Source organism: Leptonotus elevatus, chromosome 1, assembly GCF_054856555.1.
Source record: "Leptonotus elevatus isolate MCC_2025b chromosome 1, RoL_Lele_1.0, whole genome shotgun sequence".
NCBI lineage: Eukaryota > Metazoa > Chordata > Actinopteri > Syngnathiformes > Syngnathidae > Leptonotus > Leptonotus elevatus.
In genome coordinates, this window is record NC_141239.1 from 11,102,120 (window position 1) to 11,120,000 (window position 17,881).

Genomic DNA, 17,881 nt, shown 5'->3' on the forward strand with positions numbered 1-17,881 from the left:
ATGTCTTTTGTATTTTAGTTTTTGGTGACGTGCGGGGTGAGGCAATTTATCTTGATAAAAAGCAGCAGAAATGTGTGGGCTGGTCTTTTCATAGTATGCTTCATTAGTGGATGTTGTGAAACCATTCTTTTTTCTTTTTTCTTTTTTTTTTAAATGTGGTTTTCAAGAGCAAAAGCCGTCTTGCTGTTTCCTCGCTTATTATTACCACAGCCAAGCAATGTGAGGTATTGTTTTGATTGCTCTTTATGTTAACACGATTATGCAGTAACAAAAAATGGTTTCTATGAAACATTATGGTTTGACACAATGGTGATAATCATTTAATCTGGAGGAAAATCCTGATTAAAAATGTGGGTAGGATTTTTTTTTTCCTCATTTTGCTGTTTTGATAAGGTGGCTCATCAGCTAAAGCACTCATTTTGTTTGTGTTGATTTTGGTTAATAGCTACTTTATTAGTGTTGTTAAAGTTGTCATTGTCTTGCCTTACACCAGGAGTTTCCAATCTGATTCAACAAGTGTGCCGTCTAAACAAGGGCCTGCGCCTCCTCAATATCTCAAAGACTTCGCTTTCTTCCAAAGGTAAGACATCATGTTAGATACTTGGAGAGTCCTCACACAAATTTGCCTCCTAAAGCTTAATATGCCCTCTGATTGCTTTGAAAAGCAATAGTTTGGTCATTAACCAGTTTAAGGCAATTACAGTATCTGTAATGGGAGTGAAAACATATGAAAATTTTAAGTTAGCGGAACCCTTAGCAAAGTATGGTGCGGGGGCCACATCCGTTCCACCTACAGTCTCTGACCGCTCACAATCACCATGAATTCCAAGTAAAGTGTAAAATATGCGGTGCTTTTACTTTGAAAGTTGTGCTCTATTTTATGTGCACACACGTGGATGCTAGAACGAGAGAGTTAGCAAGATCTATGACTTTTGTCTACAGTTTTGCCAATTTATCGACACGTTTGCTTTTTAGCTAATTTTCCATTACGCTGGCAGCTAGTTAAAAAAAGAGACGAGCAAAAATGACCACCGTGATCCTAATGTTAGCAACGTTCATATTTCCTGCACGCTGGTGGGAAGAGGGACATTGTATGCAGCTACTATTTCATATACAATTTTCATATAATGTACTTAATAGGTAGAGTGCTCGTCTCCCAACCCTGAGGTTGTGGGTTCGATCCCATGCCTTTGTGACCATCTAGAAGTATCCTTGAGCAAGATACTGAACCCCTAGTTGCTCCTGATGCTGCGTCATCAGTAAGTGAATGAGTAGTGAAATGTAAAGCGCTTAGAGGGCCTTGTAAGGTGGAAAAGCACTATAAAATGAAGTATCATTTACCATTTTTACAAGTCATCACTGATCATTATACTGTACATTGCTATCAATAATATAAAACGCCTTTTCTAAATACACTAAAATGAATACAAAATTGAGGTTAGCATACTGGCTTGGCCCTCAGCAAGCCTTCTAGTTACTCATGTGGCCCCTTTGTAAATTAAAATGCCCACAACTGGTGTAGAGTGTTTCAAAACAGGCAAATTTGTCATCATGCCACCTTTTTTTTAAATATTTTTTTATTTGTTCTTAAAATGGTTTTACCAGCTTTTAGACAGACTGTTATTTTATTTTTCATAGTGGCACCCTTTTAGAACAACCATACTACTATATTTGTGCTAATACTAGCCACAAAGATAATGCAACTGAGCCATGACAGAACTGCATTTATCCAAACAATAACCAGGTCAAAATCAAAATAAGTCTTTATTTCTCTGAAATCCCACATTGGCATTAGGACAGTGTCCCACTTAAATTGCTTTTATCCCAGACAATACAGAAATCTATTCATTTTACAGATGATTTGATTTTAGCCATTGCCTGTCAAAGGTCAAATGTCGTTTTTTATGTGATGAGGCCAAAGTTAATTCCTCAATGAGCAAATGTTCTAAATATTTAAGCTGCCACTTCAGAGGAAATGACCTCTGGCTGGTCCTAACGTAGATAAAACAACGGAAGTGCCGTATACAATTTATGCGCCTGTTATTTTCAGCTGATGGACCCGAACCTTTCATGATTGAAATGCAATGGTGCTTTGGGGTAGAAAACTGCCAGCTAAAAATAATACATTTAGAAATATGATTTTAATAAGAATATCAACATGTAGTTAATTCATATTAATTGAGCATTTTTATTGAGTTTAGCAAGCAGTTGAGCATTAAACATTACATTCAGTATACACTTTGATTTACAACTACAACAAACAAACAAAGATTGAGATATTTGTAGTGAGTTACACTCCTTAGCAAAGGACTGTACATCACTATGTATGCTCAGACACATTTAGAGGGTGATCTTGACAGCCGACTTTGAAACCCTATTTAATTAGGACTTTACATGCTAGATATATTGATGTATCTATAAATTATTTCCCATTCTAATCTTGCTTACTTACTATACTCACCTCTCTAAAATATATATATATTTTTTTTAGACTTTCAGACAGTGCTTTATATAAACCATCTATTTTCACAGCTTTGATCATACACGCTGCTGGATGACTCTTTACAAATCTCTCCTTCCAGAAGAGAGTAGTCGCTGATGGTTAAAGAGGGGATTAGACACCCTTTACCCTCTTATTTCTCTTCTAATTACTGCAAATGAAGGATAATAAAAAAAAAAAAAAACTGTTTCTTCTATTTTATATAGATTGTATGAATACATATACATATAGTAGTCCTTTTAGGGGGGTGGGCCCTCAAATATAAATAGGTTGAAATAAATTAAAATGCTGATTGCTTTTCATTTCAGTTAATATGAGAAGTTTCAGCTTTCCTATGTTCCTTGCTTTACCAGCTTTATTAGTGAGTGGTTAAAATTATTTTGCTATGATTAAAAACATACTCTGTAATTGTGGCACAGAATAATGTGTTCATTGAATAATATTGCATTTGCACATTTTGCAGTATTGCATATTTATAGTTCATCATTGTGTAGGGCATTTTCACTGTCGCCATCATTGTCACACATTTAAATGTGGCATCCTCCTGTGAAAATACATTGTATTAATACTGTATTAAGCCACACAACCTCTTGATCAATATTGACTTCATATTTTTTTCCCATTTTATTGCCACATTTATTCCACGTGGCGCGCTGTGCCCTACACTATTGTGGCGGGATGACTATTTTAATGAGGTCTCTCATTGGTCCTATGACTGTAAAGTGAAGCAATCTCCATTGAGAGAATGTTTTTCCTTTGTCCCAGCTTTTAGGGTCTCCTTTCGAAAAGAGGGATCGGGAACAGGGTTGGGGGGCCTCTTCCAAAAGCCTGTTTAATATTAGCCTGCTGTAAGAGCTCAGTAGTAGAAAGTGCTGCCAAGCTTCCATACCTTCTTCCATTATTGGGTTTTGCATTTGCTGATTGCTAACGAGTTGCTTATATGACAATTTTCAGATGATGATGAAAAATGTTTGCATCTTGTTCATACAGATGCTGTAATTCCCTCTTCCTCCACCTTCCCCACTATAGGTGTTGTGTCTCTGTCCCAGGCATTGTGTTCAAGTGACGATTATTCCAATTCTTTGCTACACCTGGACCTTAGTAAAAACCCAGGGGTTCTGTCTGGAGAGGATGCCACGGTGAGACTCGTACGTCAATACATATTACCTTAAGGTATATGTTTTATACGCTAACAATCTTCTCCTGTCTGTGCAGAATCTGTACCTTTTTCTTGCCCAGCCCAACTGTCTAGTGCATTTGGATGTGTCTGGGACGGACTGCACAGTGGACTCGGTTTGTACACTCACCAGGCATATGCTGTCTGATCTCATTTTGATTCAGGCCAAAAACACAGACCCGGGATGGCATGCATAATATAAACCAGTCAATTGAGTGATGCCGAATAGAAAGCCAGTTTTGTACAGAATAATTATTTTGTCTCATCAGGTTTTTTATGCAACCTTGTCAGCTGAGAGGAGACTTCTAACGTTTAAATGTGCCACAGAGACACTTCTCGCACAAAATAGTGTCTTGCTGCATTAGCACAAACACTAACAAGGATGACAATGCCAATTGAGTTCCGAGTGAGTTTAGATGTGTGTCTGCCCTTGCTGGCTATCACAGAGGCGGACTGAAAGGCTGACTGAACTGCACTCTGGCTGTTTTAGTGGGCACCTTAGTTGAGAGGATGTAGGCGATTGTGATAAGAGCTGACTGGGCATGTGTTTTTTATGGCCATTCTGCTGCTTACCATACCATATAGCTGACATATCATCGTGAAAGATGGAGATACACTAAATTGAATTTATCCTCATCACTGTGATATCAGTCTCGTTCACATTGATGAGCTGATGTATCAGTTGAGTGGGTACTCTCACTGGCCATAACATTAGTCACACCTGCACAATATTGCAAGCCCTACAAGTACTGCACCAAAACTTGTTATAGGGAATCATGCCGAGCCCTGACTGACGGAAGGTTTTTATTTAACAATATGTTTATTCCTTTCATAAAGTTTGAATACTTCCTCTATGACCTCAACCCCAGAAATAGTCCACCTGCTCCCCCATTAGAAGGCATGTCAATGAAAATAAGTCTTGAAAGTACCACAAACCCGCAACATTCCGAGTCAAGATCAGCAGCAACTATACACTGTGTTGATTATTTTTTTCTGTCGAATGAGGAACCTGATTGTCCTCAAACCCCTCCTGAAGTCGTTCTCCGTGGCCTCGCCGAACTTTTCCCACTCCCTAATTGTTGCCTCACAAACCACTGAAGCTGCATTCTGTCCGGCATGCCCGTATCCATCTGCAGCCCTACAAGCCAAACATACTAGAGATAGACCGATATGCTTTTCTTCAAGTTCCATACCAATTATTAGTAATCAAGGACGCCGGTAACCGATATTTGGAACCGATATTCATTTTCAATAAAAGGGGGAAATATTGGCATCAAAATTTAAAAAAATACAAACTCCAACTCTTAAATGTGTTGAATTTTTAGGCATTACTTAACATTACATAACTTTTAGGATTTGTGAAATATTGGCGTTTAGAAAAATAAATAAATCTTAGTCAATAGACATCTTTGTCTTAAAGGGGCATAATTTAAGTTTCTGAGTTTTTGCAGATTTGTTGACCCCTCTGGCGAAAAAGCGGAACGGAAGCCAGCGATGCGCACGCGCCCAGTGCACCGAGACATTAGTTTGTCAGTGTGCGGTAGTTTTATTCAGCATTGCTCATAATAAATAGACCCTATCGCATTTTTGTGACGTCTTACCTTTTTAGCAAGAGGAAAATAATCTGTGGGTCCCGTTTTGTCCTCTTAGTTCTTTCCACCTGTTCAACGCTGCTCCAATATTGATCCGCGTCCTCCTCCGCCACCGACTTCAGTTTGGCCCATTTTGTCACACTAGACAGTTGTTATCCTTTCCTGCTCGGTCTCTTGACCGTGGTCGAGGGACGCAGGGGAGATTTTCCTCTCCAAGGCCGGTGTTTGGGATAACTCCCGTTGCACATTGCCAAAGTTTCGGCCCAATGGTCGAACAAAAGGAGCAACCGGGAGATGGGCGGTCGCACTGCAGTCTGGGTTTATTATTATTTTGACACTCTTTTTTTCCACGCTCGCGTCCACACACTTCCAACACAATTTTATAAAACATGTGTAGGTGAAAAATACGGTTATTTTAACACTCAAACTTGACTCATGCCCCTTTAAAAATCTAACAAAAACAGAGTTATCCCAGGGGAAGTAGCATGTCTTCAAAAGTTATATAAAATCTTAAACAAGTAAATAGCTAGCTATAGTTTTCTACAGTAAATAAAGTTTTCCAAAATGTCTAAATATATGAAATATTCAATTTTTACTTATCTAAGTATTTATTTCAAACAAAAACAGAGCACACAGAGAGTTCCCAGGGTAAGCAGCAAGTATTCTAACATTAACTGAAAATGTAAATAAATAGTTCCCTGAAGTTATGGCTGATGCCGATATTTGTAAAATGCTGAATATCGAAGCCGATAATCAACTCAGCCGCTAATCGGTCTATCCCTAAAACATACCCATAGGACTACTCCTTCAACTTACCAGAATCCCTCACCGCTGGTCTCTACCAACGGGTTCGGGGATTTCTGCCACAATTGGCACAGACTACCTTCAAGCCAAAGATCTGGTCGACCACCTCAACAATGGTGACCGGGTATATAGCCATAATTTTAATGTGCGTCTGCCTGTATGCATGGAAACCATGGGTATAATGTGATGGACGCATTTTTCCATAATTATTTTCTATTTAAAAAAGGAATTATGCAACAGAGAGGAAAGCACAGCACCGGATTCAAAGTTGCAAGTGCAACCTACTAGTTTTTTGCACATCAGTGTGTTTATGAGTATTGATTACAATATGAGTTATGATTAGTCCCATTGCTGGCATATTACCATTATAGTGCAGGGCAAAGCATTTGCATCAATACCTCACATAAACTTGGTCTGTCAATGGTGCGAAGATTCATTATACAGATTATAAAATATGCCAGCAGATGGTATTCAATTTGATATGTGGACTCATCAGACCACAGCACACGTTTTCACTTTAATTCCACCTACAAAGCTTTGTCCTCAGTTTAGAGCAGGGGTGCCAAACTGTGGTCCTCAAGGGCTGGAGTCCTGCAGGTTTGAGGTTTCCCTACTTGAACTGCAGCTGATTCCAATTAACAGGATCGTTATCAAGCTTATGCAGAGATTGCTGATGAGCTGATCGTGAATCAGCTGTGTTGAAGATATCCAAAACCTGCAGGACTCCGGCCCTCGAGGACTCAATCTGAGCAGGACACAACGACACATGACTTGAGGAGAGCGAGGGATCAAACACCCAACCTTCTGGTTACTGAACGACCGTCTCTACACCCTGCACCCACTTTGAGTTTTTCAGCTGAATTAATTAAATGGACACATCTACACTCTCCAGAACAGTTTTAATGCCCCTTGAAATTGATTCTACAAGTGAGGAATTCTGCTCCCGTGCTAATTTATTTTGTTTTGTTTTTTCTAATTGAGAGGAGTGTGGTCAAACCCAGCCATTGAAAATGATTTTCAATGCTTTACTTGATTTTTTTATTACTTCTGTATTGTGTATGGTGGAGTTTAAAGGAATGTTACTACCACATTTCTTAGATCCACTTCAAATGAATGTATTTACGTGGAATAATCCCAACTTTATTTATTTTTTTGTTGCCTTACACCTTTCCTGATGAGTGACCCAAACTGTCTCATGTCCATCCCGTTTGGTCCACAGTGGCCTAAAATACAATGGTTGTCTCTGCTGGGAACATAATGTAGCATGGCACATTACCGGTAAATGTAGCATGAGTCTGTTGTTTTCCAATGAATTTAGTGGGCTGTTGTTTGTGTAATGTATATATTTTTTTGTTAAGAAGTACTATTGATTGTTAATCATGAAGATCATTAAATCCTTAACCCTAACCACATTGAAAGTTGGATCGATGAAGCTGCCAAGTTTGTTGTGACAGGACTCATTGTTTGGGAATGTTTTGACAGAGGAGGTAGTTGCAATGATTGAAGAGTAGGAATAATATTGTGACTTTCATCAAGTTAATGCGCTTTGTATGTCAATATTAGGCTGTGTTCACACCGTGGGCATGATGAACGCATCCTGAGCATCCATACTGTTTACATATCTGATTTATTTCCACATACATGAGAGGCCCGGGTTGGATTTTAATAAATGGGAATTGTACTGTTAAAAAAAAACTGATACATGTCACACATGGACCAAAAAAAACCTATTTAAATGAAGTAATTTTATTTTAATAATCCTAATAACAGTCCACTTGTCCTTCTATGTAAAGTGAAGTACTCATGCAAATGTGTCCTTCACACAGAACGCTCTGTAAAAATGGTACATGTACCAGATGTGATTTCATCATCATGAAGTCCTGTGATTGAATTTTCTGTTGCAACAAAGGCAACGAATTATGAAAATCATTCTGTAACCATTGCCAAGAGGCTTCCTCATCCTAATCTGACCAAGAGGATTATCGCTTTTTCCCTCCAATTATATTCCGTCATACATACAGTATGCAGCCTTTTTTTTTTAAATTTCCCCCACCCCCAATTTGTATAGCCATATTCTGTGAAATTCTGATGTGACGCACTAGACGATTTTATTGAAAAGACAGTTTGTTTGAGAAAATGCACAATGTGAATTTCACTGGCCTTCATTGTGTTAAAATGGCAGCGAGCAAAATGGAATTTGCAGCATAATTACCGTGAACTTTTCTCTGATGCTTGGCTTGTGTGTCTGCCTCTGCAGTTGTTTGGGGCCTTGCTGAGAGGCTGCTGCGCAGACCTTTCCTACCTGAACCTGTCCAAGAATTGCTTCTCTAACAGGTTGGTGTACCCCACTGCATCTCACTCCAGTCCAATTCCCTTTTCCTCTGCCAAGAAAACTTTTGAGTTTCCTTCTGACTCAGCGAAAAGGCTGCGTGTGTGTCTGAACAATGATGAAGATGAAATATAGCAGTCAAATTAGAAGCTATAGCAACACAACTGCAATCAAGCAACTACTGAAACAAGGCAAAGACCCCACTGTCCCGGCTCAGAACCACGTTTTTGGAACGTGGGTGGGAACCACCTGAAGAATTCCCATTTAATCCTAGGGAGAATCACGGCTTGAGTCTTACCAAAAGAGATTTTTTTAAACTTAACTAAAAAATGCCCAAGTAGCAATTCAAATACATAAATTCGTGAATGCAGACATGCTAAGCATGTGCATTTTCTTCTTTTTATTTTTACACCTCGTCATGGTTCTACGTCTTTCACTTCCAACACAGTTGCCAAACCCAAACGACGATATCAGTTTATTCAGCATCTTCCCATTTAACGGTGCTTTATGTGGTTCTTTTCATGATTAAGGGCTGTTTAGGTTCAGTCACAATGTTTTGAGCTAAATAAGCTCTTAATGAGATTTTTATATTGCCTCCCTGTGTCTCAAATGCACATAAGGGTGCTTTTACTTTTACAATGTTTGGCTATTTTCTTGAATAGACAGACATTCGATTATTTATTTTTTTAAATCTCAGTTAATGCCCTCTTGGGTATCTTTGTCATGTTCTATTTTACCTCCCTTTATAATTTTCAATGTTTATTTGAAAATATAAGGCTTGTGTTGAAAACATTCATCAAAACACTCTTTTTGCCAATGTCTTTGTCACTTGAAGTTCCTTTAATTAGCTATCAGTTGGATATTCCAAATACAATCACAAGTCAATTATTAATTGATCCAAGATCAAAAAGCAATTACAGGCCCTCTGTAGAAAGTGTAGTCACGTGTCAAAACATAATGAACCAATAGGCACAATTTTTTCTTGAACTGTTAGGAGCCTGTGCCTTCGGAATTATCAATTTGTTAGACAACACTAAATGGCACTATAATTTTTTTTTAACAACAATGGTATATTGGAAATAACTGAAAAAACAAGATCCTGGATACAAGCGACCAAAATGAGCTTCCTCACCTGGGTGTCCGGGCTCTCCCTTCGATAGGAGCCAGCTGAGTTGGCTCAGGTATCTGGTAAGTACAACTCTCTGATGAGGTGTTCCGGGCATGTCCCACCGGCGAGAGGCCCCGGGGATGACCCAGGACACGCTGTAGGGACTATGTCTCTCGGATGGCCTGGGAGAACCTTGGGAACTCCCCCCGGAGGAGCTGCATGAAGTGGCTGGGGATATGGAAGTCTGGGCTTTCAGGCTGTATTAAACGCTAAATAGTGTTAAAAATGCATATGGTGGCTTAGACAAGCGGCTTTTGTGACGTATTACCCACGATGCAGAGGGGATGCACCTCACTGACCTGACTGCACTGTTTGTACATGTTAATGAGCCAGCCTAGTAATTTGAGGATATTGAATGACATGCAGGACAAACATATGTTGTATAGTATTAAAAGTTGAGATGTTTTGGTTCATCGGTTCAAAAAATTTTCTTTTTTTTTCCCCTTACTTATAATGGCATTTCTGTCATACATCTGGTTAGGAAGTGTGTCACCCTATGCGGCCCTCAATTGCTCTGATGAAAAATCATCGTTTAAGTTGCCCTTCCCTGCTCTGTACGGATTGACTTGGCCTGTCTAAAACCTTCAGAGTTAATTTTGTTGCTGCCACTGTGTGTTAAATCAATGAAGATGGAGATTAGTTTGCCCATCCCAGAAGAAGCCATGCAAGTCCAAGCCATGACATTACCTAACTTTGACATATTAGCTTGTGTGTTTGGGATCATGATCTTAAGACCTAAATTCTAGGAAAGATTAACCTTTACCAAAGTGGTTGTCTTTGATAAAGGTTCCTATTTGTGCCTTCAGTAGAGCTGGTTATCTTTGTGAATCTGGCGATACAATACATACCTCGAAACACAGGTCACGATACGATATATACCTCTATGATTCGATACAATTTTACACGACAATACAATAATACGCATTATGGCCTTACTGCTTAGTTTGTTGAACACATCCATTTTCCCCAACAAAGTAGAAATGTACATATATCTTCAATTTATTGAAGAAAAAAAAGCATCAAATTTGCTTACAGATTGAAACGCCTTCTAAACAATACATTGTGCAGCGGTGCAGTGTAACTATGGTTGACAAAAAAAATCAGCAGTCATTCTCTCCTGTTGGATTTATTTTTTACTTAGTGCATCCATAAAATATCTGACTCCAAATGCTACATCTTCTTTTCACATTTCACAACAAACTTAACGCCATCTCAACAGGATGGAAAGCCCGTATCTCACTGAGCGACGCAGGCTTGCAAGAGTACGTGCACGGAGCGAGTGTTGCTTTTTCAGCTGGCTTCATTCAGTGTTGCAAAATATTGCAAAGCCACTTGCCACACTCTCTCAAAACCTCTTCATGCTCTCAGAACTTTTTTCTTGTCGCAGAGAAATTTTTAACATGTTCAAACTAATCTCTGGTTTTCACATCCAAGTACTATAAATGTATTCCCCACAAGCAAAATGCACATCGAAAACCGCCTGCCTTTAAGACAACCAATGCAATTTTTCTCAGGGTTGGCAAATCACATTCTATTAATGAATTATTTACTGTATATTTTTGTGTGTCTACAAAATAATTTGCATGGCACTTTTGCCCGTTTGGAAGATGAAATCCTTAGTGTGCCCGTTTAGTAAGTCAGCTTTCACAATTTTGTGCATGCACACCCCTTTAGTAAATCAGACTCTTGGTGTCCACTTCACTACTTGTAGCTAGGGAGTAGAACCGGTTTTGCCCCACCATTTCCCCGTGCCCATTTCTTTTTTTTCTTTTTTTTTTTAAACAAAATAGACACATTTAAGTATTGTTTGGTGATGACAGCCTGTCCTCTACTGAGTCACATTGCAGTTATTTTCTAAAGGAGTATTATTTCTGCCCCCTCATCTTTCGCCACTGAAGCAACCCTTAGCAGATATCACCACACTTACTTTTCTCACGACCAATCCTGCCTCCACTGGTATTACATGCCGGCTCAATGGCTTTGGTTAGACTGTCACAATATTCTGTTACAACAAAGACCCGCAAAGCTTGAAGTGTGCTGATAAGCGTCTGACTCATGAATAGGGAATAGGCCACCTCGTACCCTCTCTCACCAATCATACAAGCTGCGGCTGTGACACTTATGAGAAACAATAAACAGTGACACAGACTTGGTAATATTGTTGCTGACGCAGCTCGATGGCGGGTGTGCCGTAAGGAAAGCGTTGATGCTGGATTCGCTTATGTGGTATCTATCTGCAGAGGTTTCATGGGCTCAGTCCTAATTAACACAAATGGGTCAAAGATGAGCTGTTGTCTCAGTGGAAGCTTATGTCAGCAGTAATGACGGGACTTTAATGTAGCAGACTGACCTTCCTACACTAAGCTGTTCAAACATTCTCTAATTACCATCATTTACTCCAATTCAATTTTTTTTGCTTCTATTTCTCACTTTTTTCTTTTCTCACCTTTTCTATTTTTTTTCTTTTTTATGAATTGTGTGAGCCATGTTTGTTCAGGTAGCAGGAATAATACTCACAGTATTCTTCTGTAAGCCTATCAAGGTTGAAATATCTTCTTTTAAGATTTTAATTACAAAGTTTCTCTACTGTGTGGCAAACTTGCTTCCCAGGGACATGAATAATAGAAGTTCTGAAAGTGCAATAGAAATAATTATTCCAAGCCAGAGTCGTGCTACCGGTTTTATACCCCCCGGCTTAACAATTTGGGCATACAAGCAAATAACCTTAGCAGCGGTTGAAAAGGATACAGGGCCATTTTTCCTGTTATGATGCAGATAAGCTCCTTAAATCTCAATAATGCAAGCGATAAAAGCCAATTTTGTCATATGCTCAAAAGTAAATATGGTATGCTTTACTTATCAGGATGACTGTAGAACACAAAGTGTTTACAGTAATTTCATTAACAGGCCAGCAAAAGTATGTTGTAGTCCAAACCTTTGGCTGAATAATTGGTCTGAGTGATCAGGCTGACAGAAATCAATGTCATACTGACCTAAACCTTCAGCCAGCACCTGTTCAGCTTCAGCGTTCACTCTAGCTCACACTTTATTCTGTCCTGTTGTTTCAGTGTCTGTCACTTTTCTCATCAAATGCTGTCTCAAACTTTCAGCATACCACATTCGCTTGTCTATTTCTCCTGTCTCCATCAGTCTCCTATCCATTCATCTTTCACTTTCTCAAATGCCTCATTGTTCTCATTCAGACATCCACTTGCTTTCTCCGCTTTAAGCATCCCATGTTTCGTTGTGCTTTCTTTCCAGGAAAGCGAGAGATTCTCTGCCAACTTTCCGGCAATTCTTCAGCTCGGCATTCAGCCTGACTCATGTCAGCCTGGCCTCCATGAAGGTTCCTCCTGATTGGCTCAGGTAAGGTGAAGGCAGTAAGGCCATTAAAATAAAACATGTTGAAAATGTGAAAATCCAGTCTGGTAGGAGTATTAGTAGTAATACATCTAAGGCAGTGGCTTTCAACCTTTTTTTCTCTTCTGTGCCCCTGGACACTTTTATCATACAATGGGTACGCATACGTGTTGATGATTCCCTAAAACGTAATGCAACTGATTGATAAATGGAAATTCTCCTTAACTCATTTGCTCCCAAAAACGTAGAAATACGTTTTATTTTAAATATTACCAGTGTCCCAAAAACATATTTATACATTATTTATGTTTTTTTATGTTAGAGCATACAGAAGGCTTTGATGCAGCCTCTGAAGAGATCGGTTGAAGCAATAGTAGTTATTACAAAAAACAGCTAGCAAATGGCAGCAGAGTATAAGAGATCAACCAGGGCCATGTTTAAAAAAAATCGTTTTTTTTCCCACAGTTTTAAACAGATTTGTGAATAATAATTCAACTTAGCTATATTCTAATGCTAATTGCTTCAAAATCGAAACGGGTAGAAATATACTTTTTTCTGATGAAAGAAGAGACTCTAATCTTTCTTTTGGTTTTTATAGCAATAGAACACAATATTCTGTGGGCGTTGCAAAATCAGTCAAAATCCAGCTAAATAGCCAGGAGCGAAGGAGTTTGCTTCAATGAAAATGGCTCGGAGTGAATGGGTTAATTTGGACTGAGGAGATGTAGTAAATGACAAGATCAGGAGACAATTTCTTCTTGCTCTATATCAAAATAAATAATATATAACTTGCAACATTTAGCACAAAAAAATGGACCTCATTTGGATAAATGCCCTTTAAATAGGCATTTAATTTTTGATCATCAGAAACAAAACACTTGTCTCCCCAGGGAAACCAGCTGGAGTGCACACATGCCATTTTATTGACTGACTTAATAAATGAATGAGAATATTTACTTATCATCTTGGAAATAAATTATTAATTGGCTCTACGTACCCCCAGGGTTACGCATACACTGATTTAAGGTGTACATTTCAGTGGGAACTCACACATTTCCAGGAAACTGTTAAATATACTTTTAATTTAAAAAAATAAATCAATTGCAAGTATGCCCAGATAACCTTGCAACTTGGCAACAGAAGCAAGTGGTCAAATCATTCATAACTCAAAAGGTAACAACACAAATAGTTAAAACTATTATTCAAAATGAATTGCCAAAAAGACCAGATGATACCTAAATCTAACCAAATAATGGAATTAACTTCTAGCAAGACCTTTAATTTCAACATATGGGGGAACATTGTTGGCAACCATTTAATTTAATACAATCGCATCAGATTGACAAGGACTGAATAGCTTTCATTGTTTTAAATGCAGCATGGATATAAACAAAGCGTGTGCACTGTATATTCGGGGGGGTTTTCAAGTCGTATGCCAGATGAACAGCACAAAATTCACGTGCCCAATAATCACACACTTACATGCGTGCATACTTGAACATTTTCTTTTGCATTTAATGCATGCTTGTAAGCTCCGAAGGAACACTTGAGTTTAGGTGCCTTGCTCAATGCCACATTAGCAGATCAACAAGATTCCCACTTTTTTTTTTAATCCCTTGGCTACTGCAGTCTGTGATTATGTTCTACTTAATTTGCATGATGCACTGAGGTGCTTTGTTTAAAATTGATGCACTCAAAAATGTTCTTTATTTTTCAGTTTACTGGCTTATTGTTTGTAGCTTAAACTTTAAATAGTCGGCCACAACTATACTATACAAGGGGTATAGTTTACGTTCTCACTTTGGGTGAGTCTTTATACTGGTGGTTCGCAATAGCTTAAAAAAGATAGGGTACTTAATGTGAAATTAATGCACTGTCGTTTAAATTAAGAACACAGATGGAAGCCCCTGTGTTAGTTGCCAGCATCACAAAATGTGTTGCAAGATAGGTTCTGTGAAAACTGACTTTCCCTACAGACACAGACTTCACTATTATGCTTGCTCTGCTTAGGTGTTCAGCCTACTGTTATCACACAAGATAAATAAGGAAGCCCACACAGCATCAAGAGCTGCGTAAACACCAAAGCGCCAAAAACTGAGATAATTCTGTGTGGGATGCACTGCAGCCAAAATGGGAACAGTGGGCTTCCTATTTAAAACTTCCTATAGGCATATACAAGTATTATATACTGCACTGTAAACTGCCCCTATAGCTTTGATGGTTTCGCATTATGAACATGTGTGTTTTTGTGCTTGTGAGCATCAGGTGGACACACATGAATAAACACTGTCCGTTCAAAAATGTTACCACCTGGATTTAACAAAGCAAGTAGCTAAAAGTTTTGTTGTATAAAATCCACGTTTTTTAAGTGTGCATACGCTTATACAGAAACAATGATGCTAAATGCATCCTATGGTCACTGGCTTGTATTGAATGTTTCTGAGTTTCATACTGGGGTAGTTAGCTATGTTTTATTTGTAAGTTTGTTTTCTCAAGTTTGCCCAAAATGTGTTCGTTGCGCATCGAATGGTGCAAAACAGTGGGTGGCTGAACTACATTGTTAAATGGATAAAAAGGCAAAATCTTCACTTGCTGTATCTGTCTGATTCTGCAATGTCTATGTTTCCCTCTAGAGCGCTTTTCCTTGGTCTGTCTAATAACCCCCATATCACCGATTTGCAGTTGGACATCAGCGCCTGTGAGGTAAACGCTCTGTCAGCCTCTGCTACAAAGGCGAGATTTATTCATGTTTTAGTCGATTGATGCCCGTGTCCATCCCCTCATGGTCCGCCTCTTTCTGTCTTTCTCTGACAGTTAAGGTCTGCAGGTGCTGGGGTTATTCAGGAGCTCTTTCCACGAGTTTCGTGTGTGGGGACTTTAGATATCTCGGATAATGGTAAGACATTTTTCAATGTGAGGCAGGGCAAGGTGGCAGCAAACACATACAGCTTGTGTTTAATGTAAATAAAATGTTTCACTTTATTAATTGGACAACTAAACTAACAATTTCTGGAGAAATTGCGTGTGAATGCTGAAAGCTAAATGCTAATAAAAGCTAAATGCTAATATTTGAATGCATATAAAATGCTTACGAAGGACATTGAAAGACAAACTGTGTGAAAATTACAACAACAACAAAAAATGTGTTCCAAAAGGGAATTGAACCCTGTCTTTCCTCATGCCAGTCATGTGCTTTAACCACTGAAACATTGTGGATATGGAAGCATCTGTAACGGTGTATGTAATTGGATTGAATAATCGAGTGTAATAAAAAGCTGAAAATATGGATTAATATAGTAAAAACCTCAATGCCAAATGACATTTAATACAATGGATGTTAAATTATTGGAAAATTACTGTTTCTGAAATTGAAATGTAAAAAAAACTTCCAACAACCAGGATTTGAACCCACGCGCTGGCATGCCTCAGCAATGCCAGGCATGTGTGTTACCTGTAAGCTAACTATGTTGTTGAAAAACATGGCTACTTGCGTATATTATATTGAAAATTGTCATCTAATGCTGAGAGCTACCAAAGCTGTAAGGACGCATGCATTCAATAATTTCAGTAAAACTATAATGCATTTCCTGATATCATAGTCAGTTCATATACATGAATATGATTTAGCATAATGGCTATGGATACATTTGCAATGCACAGTCGGAGGTGAGATTCGAACCCACGACCTCCTAGACAATGCACTTTACCAACAGCTCCACCAAGCAGTATCAGACAGCTGGTAATGATGATAAGTTATATGTATGGAAGTGGGCGTAAAAAGTGACTGAAAAAGTTGAATGTCTGTCTTCATTGAAAATGAATGGGGAAAAGTTGATATTTAACGTTAAATTTGTGATAAAACTGTAAGTAATGTAAATTCAGGTGATATATTCCCAGGATGGCCTGAACTTATGAAACGAGTTGAAATTTGAGCGGTGTAAATCGGATGTATTATGTGGGAGTTTTTGCACATGAAAAAAGTCAGCGGAATAAAATGCTATAAGTATAAAAATAAAGGTTAGAAACGAGTTTTCAATGATAATTTATTGAGATGCACCTGTTTAAGTTCAGTAAGAAGCATGATGTTCTCTCCCAAACAGACTGATTAAAAGAAGAAAAAAAGTATTTTAACAACACCTTTGCAGGCTTGGATTCTGATTTAGGTGCTGTCATCCCAGCATTCTCAAGACATCCCTCCCTCAAACACCTGATGCTGGGGAAGAACTTCAACATCAAGGGCAGGTACGGAGCTCGTCAGAGACGAGCAGGGCAGATGGTGAGGATGATGGCGATGATGAATGTTTTCCTCTTTTTTGTTTTTTTTTCTTCCTCAGGGTGCTGGATGAAATACTGCAGAAACTGGTTCATTTGGTGCAAGAGGAAGAGTGTGTGAGTTGGATTATGTAACATCCCACACAAACATGCATGCAGGCAAATCTGCAGTGGCGTCACTGACAAAATGCACACCCACGCTCATGTGTGCTAATTCAGAAACTCAAATATTTAACCACGTGTTCAAATGACCGCAAGGATGAACTTGTCACAGTTTATACAGTTGTGTCCACATGTGTATGATGCGAAACACAAACACCCTGCCACGTGTATACAAGATGCAACCCTGCATGACAGCTGTGTTGTCTGTGGGCCCAACAGATGATTCATCTGCTCTCATTTCATTTGAACAACCCCCACCGCCCAACACTACCACCCCCCCATCCATTCCTGGGGGCCTCTGTGTATTGATTAAATATATACTACAGGGATGTTGAATATGCACAAATATGCCTCCAGGGGCTTGTATCTTTGACTTAATTTTGGCAGGAATTTGATGAAAGAAATGTTCTAACCCAAACGACATATTCCTGGCTTATCAAAGCTCCTGCAAAATTCTGCGCACAGTTTTTATAGGGACGTTTTATAAAAATATATATATATATTATTATAATTATTA

At 38.7% G+C, this 17,881-nt stretch overlaps 1 protein-coding gene across 5 annotated transcripts in view; it reads left to right on the forward strand.

Moving 5' to 3' along the window:
* Nucleotides 1-17,881, forward strand: part of carmil3 (capping protein regulator and myosin 1 linker 3) — an 85,038-nt gene that overhangs the window by 42,568 nt on the left and 24,589 nt on the right. For all 5 annotated transcript variants that reach the window (XM_086075242.1, XM_086075259.1, XM_086075251.1 and 2 more), the window contains exons 12-20: nt 494-580; nt 3,530-3,639; nt 3,716-3,793; nt 8,331-8,407; nt 12,832-12,936; nt 15,564-15,633; nt 15,745-15,826; nt 17,076-17,172; nt 17,265-17,319. In XM_086075242.1, the coding sequence (XP_085931368.1) occupies nt 494-580; nt 3,530-3,639; nt 3,716-3,793; nt 8,331-8,407; nt 12,832-12,936; nt 15,564-15,633; nt 15,745-15,826; nt 17,076-17,172; nt 17,265-17,319 (761 nt within the window). The remainder of the gene's footprint in view (nt 1-493; nt 581-3,529; nt 3,640-3,715; nt 3,794-8,330; nt 8,408-12,831; nt 12,937-15,563; nt 15,634-15,744; nt 15,827-17,075; nt 17,173-17,264; nt 17,320-17,881) is intronic.